The 17,226-nt window shown below is 42.7% G+C and overlaps 1 protein-coding gene across 2 annotated transcripts in view; it reads left to right on the top strand.

Moving 5' to 3' along the window:
• LOC137435670 (ral GTPase-activating protein subunit alpha-1) overlaps window positions 1–17,226 on the top strand; it is a 532,061-nt gene that overhangs the window by 361,887 nt on the left and 152,948 nt on the right. For both annotated transcript variants that reach the window (XM_068129617.2, XM_068129616.2), the window contains exons 26-29: window positions 3,177–3,305; window positions 11,199–11,324; window positions 12,789–12,847; window positions 13,082–13,190. In XM_068129617.2, coding sequence (XP_067985718.2) covers window positions 3,177–3,305; window positions 11,199–11,324; window positions 12,789–12,847; window positions 13,082–13,190 — 423 coding nt within the window. The remainder of the gene's footprint in view (window positions 1–3,176; window positions 3,306–11,198; window positions 11,325–12,788; window positions 12,848–13,081; window positions 13,191–17,226) is intronic.

The raw sequence follows: 17,226 nt of genomic DNA, 5'->3' as shown, positions 1-17,226 counted from the left end.
GCTGCCTTTCAGACTGGTTAAGGCGGCCCCCTATGGATGTCAATGTCTCTGTTGTTATTTCTCCTTTCAGAGATCTCTCTCTCTTTCTCTCCTCTTTTTTTCTCATTGCTCGTGTGTGTTTTTTGTGATTCGGCACACTTGCATTCATTTTGTCCCTCAGCTTGGAGGGTTTTGCAATAAGTTCCATATCGACAGTTTTTTTTGTCTTGCTGATGAAGCCGTGAAGCAGAAAGAGTGCTGTCCCAGACGGATCTTGATACAGTCGTGGCCAAAAATATTGGCACCCTTGCACTTTTTCAAATAACACACCATTTCTTGCAGAAAATTGTAAAAAATTAAAAAATATTTTGTTTTCCACATTTGAACTTATTTTGTGCGCAGTGGAACAAAACAAAAAAGCTGAAACAATTACTAAGTCTTAGCTTATTCCACACATACATCCTAAAATGGCCCGGACAATATTATTGGCACCTTTTAGAAGTTGTTCAGAATAATTATATTTCAAGCAGGTGATTCTCCTTTACTTTGGAATTGAACTCACCTATAGTGAATATGCAGGTGCCTGCAATTTTAAAATCACTCATTCAACCAGTTGAATAGAGAAAAGGAGTCATTCTGCTGTTTTGTGTCACTGTGTGTACCACAATGAGCATGGAGAAAAGAAAGAAAATCAGAGAATTGTCTGAGGAGATCAGACACCAGATTGTAGCCAAGCATGGACAATCTCAAGGCTACAGGTCCATCTCCAGAGACGTTAATGTTCCGGTGTCCACCGTACGCAATGTTATCAGGAAGTTTAAGGCCCATGGCACTGTTGCCAGCCTCCCTGGACATGGCTGCAAGAGAAAACTTGATCGAAGATTGCAGCGAAGGATTGTTTGAATGGTGGAGAAAGCACCTCGATCAACTGCCAAACAGATTCAAGCTGCCTTTCAGACACAAGGCGCGACAGTTTCAACTCGCACCATCCATCACCAACTCAATGAAAGGGGGTTGTATGGTAGGAGACCCAGGAGGACCCCACTGCTGAGAAAGCCTGACCAGAGTTTTCCAAAACACACATGAACAAGCGAAAATCCTTCTGGGAGAATGTGCTGTGGACAGATGAGACCAAATCAGAGCATTGTGGTAAAGCACATCATCTCTATGTTTACAGAAAACAAAATGCAGCCTTCAAAGCAAATAACACCTTCCCTACAGTCAAATATGGAGGAGGTTCAGTGATGTTTTGGGGTTACTGTGCTGCCTCTGGCACTGGGTACCTTGAATGTGTGCACGGCATCATGAAATCTGGAGATTACCAAGGCGTTTTTGAGCGCAATGTTGAACCCAGTGTCAGAAAGCTAAGTCTCCATCGAAGGGCATGGGTCTTGCAGCAGGACAATGACCCAAAACACACTTCAAAAAGCACCCAGGAATGGTTCAAGACAAAATGCTGGACTGTTCTGAAGTGGCCAGCAATGAGTCCAGATCTAAATCCCATTGAACACCTGTGGGGCGATCTGAAAACAGCAGTTGGGAGAAGGCACCCTTCAAATCTGGAAGAACTGGAGGAGTTTGCACAAGAAGAGTGGGCCAAACTGCCAGTAGAGAGGTGTAGGAAGCTCATTCATGGCTATAGGAAGCGCTTCACTACAGTTATTTTATCCAAAGTCTGTGCTACCAAATATTAAGTCTCGGGTGTCAATAATTTTGTCAATACCATTTCTTTTTATTGTCTGATTTTAAAGGATTTATTAAGTTCTGAAACAAAAACAAAGATTCTGTAATATTAACAGTGAAATAAAGAATTGTGGAGACCAAATACTTTTGTCAATTTAAACTTATTTTTCGAGAAAATTGTGAGTTATTTGAAAAAAGTGCGAACGTCCCAATATTTTTGGCCATGACTGTTTATACTTGTGACATTCCATACATCTATTGCATTCTGTTTCTTTTCCATAATGGTCCATTGTACGGAGATATGGAGATCGACATCCTGTCTTCTAATTTACGTTCTTGGATTACTGCTCTCAATTCTAATATCAAGCTTAATTTCCAAGCACTCAGGCATTGTCTGCTGATTCAATAACGCGTGCGCCCGACGCGGAAAGCAGGGTTCATTTCCGTCTGTCCTTCTGTCAACAAAAGTCCGTTTATGATCATGGAACAACTTCATTTCACTTGAATGTTACATTTTAAACATGAATCGGAAAACACACCTGTAGTTTAGCAGGACTTTGGCTCTCAATTCGACCCGATTGCACATGCGCAGAGAATAGTGAGATTTTGTTTTACTCTGGCTTCCTGTCTGGCAGTCGAACCAAATGAAAAATCATTCCAAACAGGAAACTTACTGTTTTTAAAAAGGTCATAAAGGACGCAAACAACAGGCATGAATAACTAATGTAACAGGTTAAATAAGGTGTTGTAAAAGATACTGCATCAACAGCGGTGAACTTCCAAAAAAAATTCTTTCTGCAACCTTTAAAATCTTTCTTTTATTTCAATTGAATTATATACTTGAACACTGTAGAACACAAATCGCCTTAGTAGCATTTTCAAAACAATTCTGTTTAGCTGTATTGGACAAAATGTCATTTTACATCATCATGCCCAATCAAATTTGCTGCTCATGGACCCCGCCCGTGTCCTTCTGTCTCAAGACATTGCGGGGTAATGTGTTCTATGAACTCTCTAGTTGGCAAGAGCAACGAGAGAACGTTTGTAGCAAAGGTAGCTATAATAGGTTACCTTTTTGGGGAGAGGCAGTCCATATGATGCACAAGACAAATGTGTGCATAATTACAAGGATGATAGCGTGTCATTTCTCTACCATAATCACAGCACCTCAAAAGCACATCTTTTGCCAACCATTGGTATAATGCAGTGCTGTTTGTGCAACAATATTGTATACTAACACAGGTACCTGCCGTGACCTGGCAACGCTGGGTCCCTCATCCCACCACTCCCCCTGCCTCTTACCACCCCACCTGCCTCCCTACAGACTCCCACCCCAACTGCATCCCTCCTCCAACCTCCACCAGTTAGCAATTCGTGGGCAACACTAAATATTTATGGTAAAATAATTTATAACCTCGAATTGGTAACTGGAAACCTAATAGGTGCTAACTTTGTTCGCTACCACCAACATCAACAACGAGTTTTGTCTAATCTGCTCCTTTGTGTTCCTGCAGAAGCTGGTTAGTGAAGTGGTGAAACACTGCTCACCATGTTTCTGGGCATTCACACTGCCTGCTTCATCAATACTCGTGTGGGATCTTCTATGGGCCGCAAGCTGTGTGGCCACTTACCCACTTCCTTGGGTAATACATCCATTATTTCGATTTCTGTGCAGTCTCCATGTCATTTATCCAACCTTATGCCTGTACGCGTCTGTAATGATGGCAATTATTGAGCTCTGCACAATCTAGGAAGTATTTTATAGCCACTGAACAAATAGCTACAAAAGACAATTACAAAACAGTGGGTTCGTGTTTCTCCATCCTCTGAGTTTGTTCATGTTTTTTTTTTTTTTTTTTTTTTTTTTGTATACAAGGTCGAGGCTCGTGAAAGAGCGAAAATGTTGTGACCTCTTTGTGACTTTTATCACTGATGAAGATTTCTGCAAATATGTGACCGTTATTCAGTGGTCCCATTAATCGACATTCTTGAGTCCTGATTTTTTTTAAAGTGTTCAAAGTTCAGGTCCCCTTTTAAAACTCCATTCAACTTCCTTTGAATCAGTAACAGCCTAAAAATGCTCAGTAACAGCCTAAAAATGCTCAGTAACAGCCTAAAAAGATCAGTAACAACCTAAAACAATATCAGTAACAGCCTAACAAATCAGTAACAGCCTCAAAAAAGATCAGTTACAGCCTAAAAAGACTAGAAACTGCCTAGAGAGATCAGTAACAGCCTAAAAATATCAGTTACAGCCTAAAAAAAGATCAGTAGCAGCCTAAAACAAGATCAGTATCAGCCTAAAACAAGATCAGTAGCAGCCTAAAACAAGATCAGTATCAGCCTAAAACAAGATCAGTAACAGCCTAAAACAAGATCAGTAACAGCCAAAAACAATATAAGTAATAGTCTAAAAAAGATCAGTAACAGCCTCAAAAAAGATCAGTTACAGCCTAAAAAGACTAGAAACTGCCAAGAGAGATCAGTAACAGCCTAAAAATATCAGTTACAGCCTAAGAAAAGATCAGTCGCAGCCTAAAACAAGATCAGTAGCAGCCTAAAACAAGATCAGTAGCAGCCTAAAACAAGATCAGTAGCAGCCTAAAACAAGATCAGTAGCAGCCTAAAACAAGATCATTGGCAGCCTAAAACAAGATCAGTAGCAGCCTAAAACAAGATCAGTAGCAGCCTAAAACAAGATCAGTAGCAGCCTAAAACAAGATCAGTAGTAGCCTAAAACAAGATCAGTAGCAGCCTAAAACAAGATCAGTAGCAGCCTAAAACAAGATCAGTAGCAGCCTAAAACAAGATCAGTAGCAGCCTAAAACAAGATCAGTGGCAGCCTAAAAATATCAGTTACAGCCTAAAAAAAATCAGTAACGTCTAAAAAAAAAGAAAAGAAGAGCAGCAGCCTGAAAAAGCTCAGTAGTAGCTTAAAAGGATGAGTTACAGCCTAAAAAAGATCACTAACAGCCTAAAACAAGATCAGTAGCAGCCTAAAAAAGCTCAGTCGTAGCTTAAAAAGATCAGTTGCAGCCTAACAAAGATCACTGACAGCCTAAAACAAGATGAGTAACAGCCTAAAACAATATCAGTAACAGCCTAAAAATCAGTAACAGCCTCAAAAAAGATCAGTTACAGCCTAAAAAGACTAGAAACTGCCTAGAGAGATCAGGAACAGCCTAAAAATATCAGTTACAGCCTAAAAAAAGATCAGTAGCAGCCTAAAACAAGATCAGTAGCAGCCTAAAACAAGATCAGTAGCAGCCTAAAACAAGATCAGTAACAGCCTAAAAAAGATCAGTAACAGCCCAAAAGAGATCAGTAACAGCCTAAAAAAAGATCAGTAACAGCCTCAAAAAAGATCAGTAACAGCCTCAAAAAAGATCAGTAACAGCCTCAAAAAAGATCAGTAACAGCCTCAAAAAAGATCAGTAACAGCCTCAAAAAAGATCAGTTACAGCATAAAAAGACTAGAAACTGCCTAGAGAGATCAGCAACAGCCTAAAAATATCAGTGAATGAAAAAATATGAATGATCGTTTTAAGGCCATTTTCCCCGCTAGAGCGGGTGTTAGCCTTGCGGGCCCCATGACAATCATGGTTCCCTGTTTGAGGCAATGTTTTTATGGCCGGATGCCCTTCCTGACACCAACCCTTAGTTGCCTCCTACGATGCGCAGCGATACGGTGTACCTATTCTAAACCAGGGTACACACCGGGCCTAAAAATATCAGTAACAGCCTAAAAAAAAGATCAGTTACAGCCTAAAAAGACTAGAAACTGCCGAGAGAGATCAGTAACAGCATAAATATATCAGTTACAGCCTAAAAAAAGATCAGTTACAGCCTAAAAAAAGATCAGTTACAGCCTAAAACAAGATCAGTAACAGCCTAAAACAAGATCAGTAGCAGCCTAATACAAGATCAGTAACAGTCTCAAAAAAGATCAGTAACAGCCTCAAAAAAGATCAGTTACAGCCTAAAAAGACTAGAAACTGCCTAGAGAGATCAGTAACAGCCTAAAAAGATCAGTAACAGCCTAAAAAAGATCAGTAACAGCCTAAAACAAGATCAGTAACAGCCTAAAACAATATCAGTAGCAGCCTAAAACAATATCAGTAATAGCCTAAAAAAGATCAGTTACAGCCTAAAAAGACTAGAAACTGCCTAGAGAGATCAGTAACAGCCTAAATTTTTTTTTGTTGAAAACTGCCATTAATACCAATGGTGTACCCACCTTGAAAGCTTTATATTGTGGTAATCTCAACCATTCGATTTGCCCCTGGATGTGGGATAGTCTGGTTTACTTTCTAATTGTTGACACCAGAACAGCAAAAAGTTATTGCATGGTCATGTTTCTTTATCTTCAAAGACCACTTAACAGGAAGAATTGATGTTTGCGTACCACCACCAATGCCAACACTCCTTTACAGTCCCATAGATTGCAACTATCATTCGCTGGTTGACTCTCTGTCATGCTTCTGAAGTTTGAATTCTCCTCTCACCTCCAATTCTTACCTTCTCCCTTCCCCATCTTTTGATTGCCTATGGAAATTGCTGTTTGTGTCCATCTTGTATTACTCCTCCCTCCAGTATCTCAAGATGACAGTTCATTGCCAGTTTCACTGAAACCTTATGTCGACCAATATAGTGGGGTTCCCACCATGAACAAATTTTCATTTTCACTTCAAGTTTTTGAAAAAGTTTAGTTTTTGGTACCAGGTCGAAGCTTAGGGTCTAAGTAACAATTTTGGTCCGAGTGGACAAAGATCACATGGAGTCTTCATACATTCCCGCCATTTTCCAGGATGGCCGCCATCAAAATCTAATACTGACAATATCTCGGAAACTAATCAACCTAGAAACATGAATTTGGTGTCTATACCTAGGTTTTCATGGTCAAGGAATCAAATAAAACCATTTCTGACTACATCAGAGTATTTATTTGTCCCGAAATGGTAAAATTCAAGATGGCCGCCACCAAAATCCTATATCGTCTATACTTCCAAAACCACTAAACCTTCAGTCATGCTGTTGGTGTCCATGCCTAGAATTTTATGGCCAGGGAAGCAAACAGTTATGTCTCTAAATCAGTAGGTGTATCTCTGTTCCCCAAAAGTAGAAAAATAACCATGGCAATTAGGATCTCACATTTATCCTTTGTGATCATGGAATCAGCTTAGGTTGTTTGCTGGAATATCTGTGCAGTACACGAACTCATTAGCACATTTTCTAGTCGCATTATATATCTGTTGATATATCAGTATGTATCCAAATATCTAAATACAATAGCCATTGTGTTATATAAGTCAGCACACATGAATACATTTTGTATATTTGGAAATCGGTTTGGATAATTCATATGTATGTGCAACTGCTTCTGCTGAATCCCTACTTGTCAGATTTTTGTGTTATGTTATGTCCATGTATACTTGATTTATGCTTGGTTATTATATACTTACATGTATTTTCTTTTCGTTCCAGGCTAGTGTGATGGCTGAGACAACGAACTGTGAGTTGTGTGTCCTCTGCCAAGAAAAAACAAACGAAGAACTTGTCTGTCCTCTTGACAACCCAGTTGGTGTACGTAGGGCGGAGGCATACAAAGATATTATCAGCCTTGTAAATCAATTCCGAGATGTTGATGCTGCACCTCACCCAAACTTGGAACTTCCAGATGAAGGATCTATGCAAGCAAATCGAGCATCCTGGCACAAAACATGTCGTCAGTTGTACAAGGCATCAGCACTTGACCGGGCAAAAACACGTTCTTCCAAAGGCTTGCCACCTCTACGAAAACGACCAAGAAGATCTAGCACAGAAACTAATCGAAATTTATGTCTCTTCTGTAATGAAGAAACGAGTAAAGATGACCATTCATTCCAAAAAGTTTCCCTCACCGAGAACATCCATGACAAAGCAGTTTCATTGGGAGAGGATCGCATTGTAGCACGGCTTGCAGAAGGAGATCTGGTAGCTATTGAAGCTAACTATCATCGATATTGCTACACTAAATTCAACCGTCGGCATTATGAAATGCTAATCAGTACAAAACAAGGTCAAGTCACCCAAGACACTGAAATCACAGTAGAAAATGAGCTACTACAATTCGTCAGTGAAGAAATTGCTGGAGGACGTAGAATCTTTGCTCTCCAAGATTTGACAGATATGATGACGGAAAGGTTGGGACAGCATGAGATTCGTAAGACAGTGAACTGCACATGCCTGAAAGAGAGAGTACTTGAACACTTCCCACATCTGACAGAAGAAAAAGGGATCCGAAATCGAGTAATCCTTGTTTGCTCAGAGACAGCTCGAAAAATCATCTCCAGCGCGAGCCAGACACCAGAGGAAGAATCACGTACCTTACTGTTGGCAGCATCAATTCTACGTAAAGCAGTTTTGGATCATGATACTGCTTTCAATTTCAAGGGGTCATTTCCTGAAGGTTGTGAGGAATCTGCTGTTCCAACAAAGCTGAAATATTTCTTTCGTCAACTGCTTACTGGTCCTAAATCATCTCCTGTGCAAGACAATTCCAGGACAGTTCTCTCCATGAGTCAACTAACCATGTTGAACATCACTTCTCTTCCTGCAAACTGGAGATGTGAGCTTCCTCTTGCAGTGTTTTTGGCCTTAAAACTGCATTACCAAACAAGGAGCAAGAAACTGGTACAACTGCTACATCAGTATTGCCTTAGCGTGTCATATAAGAGAGTGCTTACCATTGAAGTTGGATATGCACAAGCTACTGCTGAAAGAGCACATGCCAACGCTGATATAGTCTGTCCTAGCAACCTTCGTCAGCAGATTTTTACGATCTGGCAGCTCCGATCTGGCAGCTCCGATTTTACCTCTGGCAGCTCCGATCAAGAAAAACAACTTGCTGCTGTTCCATGAGGAGAAAACTCGAAAAAAGACAGCACTTCAGAAGAAGGTGCAGCACTTCAAACAACATACAGAGCTGTATGGACAAGCATTCATTATGGTTGATAGCCGGGGTGGAAATTTGGAGGAATTTTTCCGTCACGAATCCTCCTCATCACCAGATGCACTGGCTTCTGATGGGTCCATCAACTCTTGCACCAAGTCAGATTTATTGGCGTGCATTATGGAAGCAAGTGCAAGTACCGGACTATCCGCGGATGAGGAGCTCGTCGCACCAGATGATTATGGGGTCATCGTTATTGATGGTGGTGCACTGATCCACTCTCTTCCTGGCACAACTGTCCAAGGCAAAACATTTGATGAATATTTCACCAAAGTATTCTGCCCAAGAATCCAGCATGAGTTGAAAAGAGCAGCGAGAGTGGATATTGTATGGGATCAGTATCGCACAATGTCAATCAAAGCGACCACAAGAGAAAAGCGAGGAACAGGCACACGACAGCGAGTATCTGGTTCTGCCAAAGTGCCTGGAAACTGGCAAAACTTTTTGGCTAATGCCGAAAATAAAAAAGAGCTCTTCTCATTCCTGTCAACAAGCATTGTGCAAACACCATTCCAAGATGGCAAACAGGTTTATATCACTTCTGGTGACCAAGTCCTCAATGCAGGGAATGGACCGCCCATGGGACGATGTAATCATGAGGAGGCAGACACTCGTGTCCTGGTGCATCTTCTTCATGCCCTCCAATATTCATCACTGGGAATGGTCTATACTGGCGACACAGACGTTGTCGTAATACTTCTGTGTAACTTCCACCACATCAAGGCGGTGAATCCGGAGTCAGATATCTGGATTTCTTTCAAAGCAGGAAAGACAGTCAAAATGATCTCCCTCAACAACATTGCCTCAAGTTTGGGTGTGACAACGTGCAAAGCCTTGGCTCTCTTTCATGCATTCACTGGATCAGACAGCACGTCAGCTTTCAAATTCAAGGGCAAGCGATACTGCTTCAAGCGGAAAGATGAGGTTCCACCCCTCTTGAGTGAGTTTGCGACAATTGCTAGCACCCCGTTTCTTACATCGCCAGAGTTGAGGGAAGTGGTGAGTCACTTTGTTTGCAAAATGTACTCCAACGAACCTATCACTGATGACACCAACGTTGACCTTGTTCGAATGAGGGTTTTCTGTCACAGGACTAGGGATGTGGAAAGAATACCCCCTACAAGTGATGCGCTGGACCAACATCTCAAAAGGAGTGTCTTCCAGGCGAGCATCTGGACTACAGCGCACGAGCCACTGGCACTAGTCCCAAGCCCAAGCAATCATGGATGGATGGAAAAAGATGGCCAACTGGTTCCCATCTGGACCACGTTGCCCCTTGCCAGGGATGTGTTTGATCTAGACGTAAAATGCGCGTGCACAAAACCTTGCTCGTCATGCAAGTGCAAAAAAGCTGACTTGAAGTGCTCACGTTTATGCAAGTGCACATGTCCCAACTAAATGACCATGATGGTTGTGAGAATGAGTAATGATTTTTTAGTTGCACTTACCTAATCAATCAAATATCACTAAGAACAATGAAAATAGAATGTTCGGTTTATATTCATGGTATTTTATAGAATTTACGTTCGTATGTGCTTAATTGTTAACATGCATAATTCTGCTAAATTCTGCTATAACGTTTGTTGTGTAATTTACCATTTCGGGACAAATAAATACTCTGATGTAGTCAGAAATGGTTTTATTGGATTCCTTGACCATGAAAACCTAGGTATAGACACCAAATTCATGTTTCTAGGTTGATTAGTTTCCGAGATATTGTCAGTATTAGATTTTGATGGCGGCCATCTTGGAAAATGGCGGGAATGTATGAAGACTCCATGTGATCTTTGTCCACTCGGACCAAAATTCTTACTTAGACCCTAAGCTTCAAAATGGTACCAAAAATCAAACTTTTTCAAAAACTTGAAGTGACTGATGCCCCAGGCCCCCCCCTAATAGTCTTTTACACTCTAACATCATCCCTCTTCTAGTCCCATGTTCGAGTCTTCCCTTCCATTGAGTTGCTGCCAATGCCTTAAGTTACGCAGGGTGGGGATTTGTCCCTTCTGTATTCCTCAATATTTGTATCGAGACTTTTTTAAAAAATTTGACTCAGATTAACGTAGCTGCAAAGTGAACATGCATTGTGCTGGCAGTACTGCATCCTCTGCATCCTCTGCATCCTTTTGCTTTGGATTAAGGATCCAAAACTCTTTCGTAAACTTTCCACATTTGTAAGAAAAAGCATTGCCAGGCTGTCATGTCTCACGTGACGTGCATGCATGTGTTTGAGGTGGCCAAAACAGCAGTGTGCAGCATTAACTTGGATAATGCGTTCGTATAATTTTACACCATCCTGTAAATGATAACTTGAACACAAAATAATTTAAACTATATAATATGGCTTTTTTTTCCATCTTTCTGTCGTTCATTCAACCATTTGATTTAATCATCTTTTTTTATTTGTTTGCATCTTAGTTCACCGATGCTACTGTACTTTAAAAATGATCCTTCTGCATTGTTGAAAGCTCATCCCTAAGCAAGCCCTGCCTTACCTCTCTAACCCACCACCCTTCCCTTTACAAACCACTTGGCCCGTACGCAGGCTCCACGTGCTGAGGCTCAGACTTTGCTCGGAGCACTCGTCTGTCTCCCAAACCTGTATGAATCCATGCCTGTCCTTCACCCCACAGCAGGAGACGTTGTCCCAACCGACTGTGAGGGTTTAAAGGTGCATTTCCTTGTATTCTTGTAATGACAGTTATCCAGAGGACGGTGCTGTTTCAGAACGTACATTATCACCTTATGCACAGAAAACGCCAAAGTTTAAACTATCGTTCAACTACAGCATTCTGATAGGATTTAAAGCAATCCGAGGGGTAATCATTTTATTATAAACCAATATGGTGGATTTAGTTCAATCCGTGCCTCCTTTCATATTCTACATCCATGCTCCTTCCATCTCCATACTCAGATCTCCTCCCAGCTTTCTTTTCCTTCTCTCACATTCATCCCACACTCATCTACCCTCATATCTCTATCTTCTTTTCCATATCTCATTTTGTATTTTCTGAGTATATCCACTCTATGGGCACATAAATAAATGGCCCCTTATTAATATTTCTGTTATTCCTTCTGGGGTTATATTAGTGGGGCTGTATTATTAGCCCCGTTGGACTTAGTCCGAAACGGGGGCTTATGGATTGGGTCTCGTCCCTCCATCCGTTTATCCGTGCGTCTGAGCGTCCACAACCATTTATTGGACATGCATTTACCAATCTGGTTCAAACTTGGCACACAGATAATGAATTATGGCCGACATATTATCATGGCTCATTTTCTTCGAGATCAGATCCAAGATGGCCGACTTGGGGCCATTTCGTCACTTAAATGTGTCCCCATCCATTTCTCGGGCAGGCACGGACCGATTTTCTACGAACCTGGCACAAAGACAATCCATGAGTATACATATGCAGAAAATATTGTTATCTCAAGTGACCCAAGATGGCCGACTGACAGCCTTTAACTGCGTACAGCAATATTACTAAAACCACGGTGGAGACTATGACATTTTATGTCTTTTTCTTATTGTTGATAGTGGGTAGTGTGACCGTGACACCTTGCCAGGACAAAAAACAACACTTGGCAAAGGGCGGATGAGCTCCCGTAGGGAATCAACAGGCATCCAGTAAGGAGATGGTGTCTCCCAAAAAAACAACCATCCGGCCATCCGGTTTGGACCAGTTCAGTTCATACCAAAGACTTTTAAATGGTCCGTGCTGCTTCCTTGCTTGAAAAGGATAGAGCATGGACAATCTCCATCGGTTGGCATCCATGGGGAGGAGGAAATTCCTTTGAGGAAATGCCCCACTGAGTCCGGTGAGAAAAGAGGCGCCATTGTTATGACGTAGCTGGTACCCAGAGTATCCCGGGAAGTGACGTTAGTGACGGCACTTCTCGCAAGCTCAGTGGCTTTGTTAAGTGTTTGTCTCGTGTGTGTGTGTGTGTGTGTGTGTGTGTGTGTGTGTGTGTGTGTGTGTGTGTGTGTGTGTGTGTGTGTGTGTGTGTGTGTCCGTCAGCTCTATCACGAGCCTTGCCTGAAGTATAAAAAAATTCATGATCACAAAGTAAATGGTCACAACGTCGACAACGATCACAAATTAACCAAGCATGATTTGCCCTTGTTGTTTATAAGGATGAGTTGGTGAAGTTCATCATCTTAGCAGCAAAAGAAGAACATTCTGAGTGCGCAAGGTGAGTGCAATGTCTGTGCAGGATCTACTTCACCACTGGCAGTATCCACAATCTGAGTGCAGGAGAGATACAAGTTCTGCTAATGGATCTTTCTTTCAATCGGTGCTTCGTAGGAATGAGACATTAAACTGAAATTTTGTAACACTGTTGTTTCTGATGTTAATCTACAGAGTGTGGCTGTAAACTGATGATGTGCTGATGATGTAAATAACACTGATGTACTGTGGTGTGAAGGTGTGTTGCCATCTCAAGTTTGGGCATCTGGCTTTGCGAAGAGCTTGTCGAAGCCACCAATCATCCGAAGATTCTTGAAAGTTTTCAAGTCATTTGCTCGACCTTGCTGGTGGGTTGTTGGTGTTTATTTTAAGTTTTAACACTTTTATTAAGTCGACGTTAACAGACTGAACGAGAGCGGCACTCAGAAGAGAGCATATCACCGTGAGGCTGAACAGTTTACGTTTTCTAGCCCACTGATTGGCCGCATCTACATTCGGACATGAACCAAATCAGCTTGTTCTTGTCACCTGTCCAACTCATCCACCACGGTTCGGCCGAATCCGTCCATAACTTTGTGAGATATCCTGTACAAAGACAGACAGACAGATAGACAGGGGTGAAAACATAACCTCTATCCACCTTTGGTGGTGGAGGTAATAAAGGTCACCAAGGTCGGTTTGCTTCCTGTATGCATTTGGGTACTTGTGCATTCATATAGTCGCTGTACTGCAGAAAAATGGCGGCCATGTTGGTGGTTGCAAACCTGTACAGAAAGACAACCTGTCTATGAAGGCCACTTTTTCCGTTTCCCTTGAGTGGTCTTTCTGTACAAGTATGACTGTATGCATTATATATATACATGTCACTGCTCGACATTGTCACGTGGTACATGCTTGGGAAACTTTTCTGTTTACACTGCGTAGATGATTCGCTAATAAGCGATGAAATCAGTTTGGCATCTGAGGGGGTTTTGTAGCATTAGGATTGTGTTGTGTGTATTATGTGGAAATGTTACAGCTGTGGATGGACTCTGGGAAGAGTTTGAAACAGCAAAAGGCCTACCTTGTGTAGCCTTTTATGGTTGCAGTAATGCAGCCTTCTTCGGCTCGAAAAGCATGGGCGGAGGCCATTTATTTATATATAATCCTAACCACCAGCGGTAATTGATTAGGTGAGAGCTGATTGGTTACTCTCTCCATTCACATGTGACAGATGTGGGTGGGTCTTTGCTTTTCATTTGTTGGTTGAAAAACAGAGGAAGGGGGGTTGGTGGGTGGGATCTGGGAGAATGTGGAGGGGATTGGGGAGGGGAAGAGGATGTGGGGGTAGAAAGGTGAGGTGGGGAGACACGTGGTTGCCCAGGTGAACCTGAGTTTGGGTGTTCGGTACATACAGAAAATCATTGCAGGGTTATTCAAGGCTGAATGTGAAAATATGGAATGTGCACCTGTCATTATAACGGGTTTTTGCGCTGGTCTATGTAGATTAAATAACTTGGCTGTGAGACCGGCGTCGAATACACCGTTAGCATCGTCAATTCCGCACACAATGTTCGGTACACCGACGAGGTTATTCAAGGAGAAATGATGTGAAAATATAGAATGTTTCTGCTACTCGATAAGATTTGTTTAGTCGATATAGACTTAGGTGAGGGGTGGGGTGGGGAGAGGGGTTGTTGTAGAAGCAGGACATAGTGCAAAACCATCCTGGGGGCAAGTTTTAGCACCATGTGTCAAAGGATGTGACTGGTAAATCAGAATAAACACACACAATCAGAAGGAAACAGACAAACAGACACAATGAGAAGAAACACGGGGGGGGGGGGGGGAGAGTAGTGGGCAAAATTGGGGTGGGGCTTGTGACAGGAGCTATCCTAAGGGATGGACACGCTTCATGCTAAGTATGAGAAAACAAGCATCATAAGGGTGACATAGCAAGTTTCCATCCAGTTGCAACACCTGAAACTTGATTATACAACAATCAATACAACAACAACAACAACAACAACAACATGCATTTTAAAGGCCATTTTCCCTGCTAGAGCGGGGGTTAGCCTTGCGGTCCCCATGACAATCTTCTCCATTTTGCCCTATTTTCTGCATCTCTCCTTGTTAACCCCCTTGCCCGCATTTCTTCTTCCACCATCTTTAGCCAAGTCTTTCTCGGTCTTCCCCGTCTTCTACTTCCTTCTACATTCATTTCCATCACTCTTCTCAACCAGTCACTGTCATCCTTCCTCAACACATGACCAAACCATCTCAACCTGTTCCTCTTCACAGCATCAATCACAGGCTCGATTCCCATCATCTTTCGCAATTCATCATTTGTCTTCCTCTCTCTCAACGATAATCCGCACATCCGTCGAACCATTCGCTTTTCCACCCTTTCCAACCTTCGTTGCTGCTCTACGTTCATTAGCCATGTCTCGCTCCCATAAATCATAACACTTCTCACACATGCAGCATACACCTTTCCCTTCAGCTTCAACGACACTCCCCTCATCATCAGCACGCCACTCAATTCCCGAAACCTCTTCCATGCACATCTCACTCGAGCAACCGTTGCCGAGTCTGATCCACCTTCTCCATTCAGCATGTCTCCGAGGTAGCAAAATGTTTTCACACCTTCCAGCTTCACGCCATCTCCAAGATCCAACTCAACATTTCCTCCATCTGCAGCTCCCTCTGTGCACACCTTACATTTGAATGTAGCTGCCACACTGGTTAATGACCCTCTCAGACCACTACATTTTTGATGAACCCACTCAGCGCACATTGTACACTGAATGGAGTTCACTCCGACACCCTTCCTACACACAGCACAGGGCCACTTCCCAGTTCTTTCCACCTCACCACATGCTTTACCACTTGCCATCACCTTCGTCTTTCCGATATTCACCTTCAGACCTTTTGTGTCCATACATTCCTTCCACGTGTTCATCTTTTCCTTCAGTCCATCTATACTTTCTGCAATCAACACCAGATCATCTGCATACAACAACTCCCACGGTAAACCCTCCTTTAGGTTCTGAGCCAGCACCTCCATCACAGCTACAAATAGTAGCGGACCTAGTACCGACCCCTGATGCACTCCCACCTTCACCTCAAACTCACCACTGTTCCCGTCCTTCGTCCTTACAGCTGTGCGCGCTCTTTTGTACATTGCCATCACTACTCTGATCAACCATTGCTCCACTCCTAACTTCCTCAATGCCCATGTCAATACTTTGCGTGGAACCCGATCGAATGCTTTCTCCAGATCAACAAACCCAAGAAACAACTTCTTCCTCTTCTCCATGTACTTCTCCTGCAACTGCCTCACAATGAAAAGCGCGTCTGTCGTTCCTCTTCCTGGCATGAATCCAAACTGCATTTCGTCGATCTTCACTTTCTTCCTTATCCTCCTCTCCAACACCCTTTCCAATACCTTCATTCCATGCTCCAATAACTTTATCGCTTGGTACGAGCCACACTCCAGAGGGTCACCTTTCCCCTTGTATAGAGGGACGAGGGTACTCAGGTCCCAATCCACTGGAATGCGCCTTCTTTCACCACCAGATTACAGATCTCTGTCATTCTCTTCACACCCCAACTTCCTGCTGCCTTCAACATATCTCCCACAACTCCCTTCGGCCCTCCCGCTTTTCTACCCTTCATTGCTTTTATCGCTTTCTCAACTTCCTTCTCAGTTATCTTCTCTGCCGGTCCTAAAACTGGGTTACTCTCTATGTTGCCATCCCATTCATTCTCTGTATTCAACAGCATTTCCATATATCTTTTCCATCTTCCTTTAATTCCATCTGGGTCGACAACGATTTGTCCCACTTCATCCTTCAAGCAACTCACCCCCATCACATCACAGCTCTCTTTCGCTATTTGCTTTGCAATCCTGAATACTGCTTTCTGACCCTCTTCCGAATCCAAGCGTTCTCCGAACATTTTCCTACATGCCTCCTGCACCTTTGCTACCTCTTTCTTTGCAGCCTTCCTGGCTGCCTTATAACTTTCATTCCCTGCTGTTTCTGCTCCCGTACCCTTCGCCTTCTGCCACTCCTTGAACTTCTTCCTCTTCTCGTCAATCCTCTTTCCAACTTCATCATCCCACCACCATGTTTCCGAGTGCCTCAGTGGTCCTTTTGTCCATCCACATACCTCACCAACGGCTCCCAACAGACTAGCTTTCATTGACATCCAACTACTTTCAAGCTCAACCACATCATCCTCGACCCTACTCAGACTCTCTTTTAATGCCTCCCTTACTGTCACCTCTTTCAACCTCCACACCTTCATTCTTGGTTGGTACTTCACCCGCCGAGCTCTCCTCGCACCTTTCACTCTTACGTCGCAGACAACCAAGTGGTGCTGTGAAACAGCCTCCTCCCC

The sequence above is a fragment of the Myxine glutinosa genome, chromosome 9 (genome assembly GCF_964187855.1).
Source record: "Myxine glutinosa chromosome 9, kmMyxGlut1.1, whole genome shotgun sequence".
Classification (NCBI taxonomy): domain Eukaryota; kingdom Metazoa; phylum Chordata; class Myxini; order Myxiniformes; family Myxinidae; genus Myxine; species Myxine glutinosa.
The sequence above is the reverse complement of the archived record's forward strand: the minus strand, read 5'-3'. Positions and strand labels throughout refer to the sequence as shown.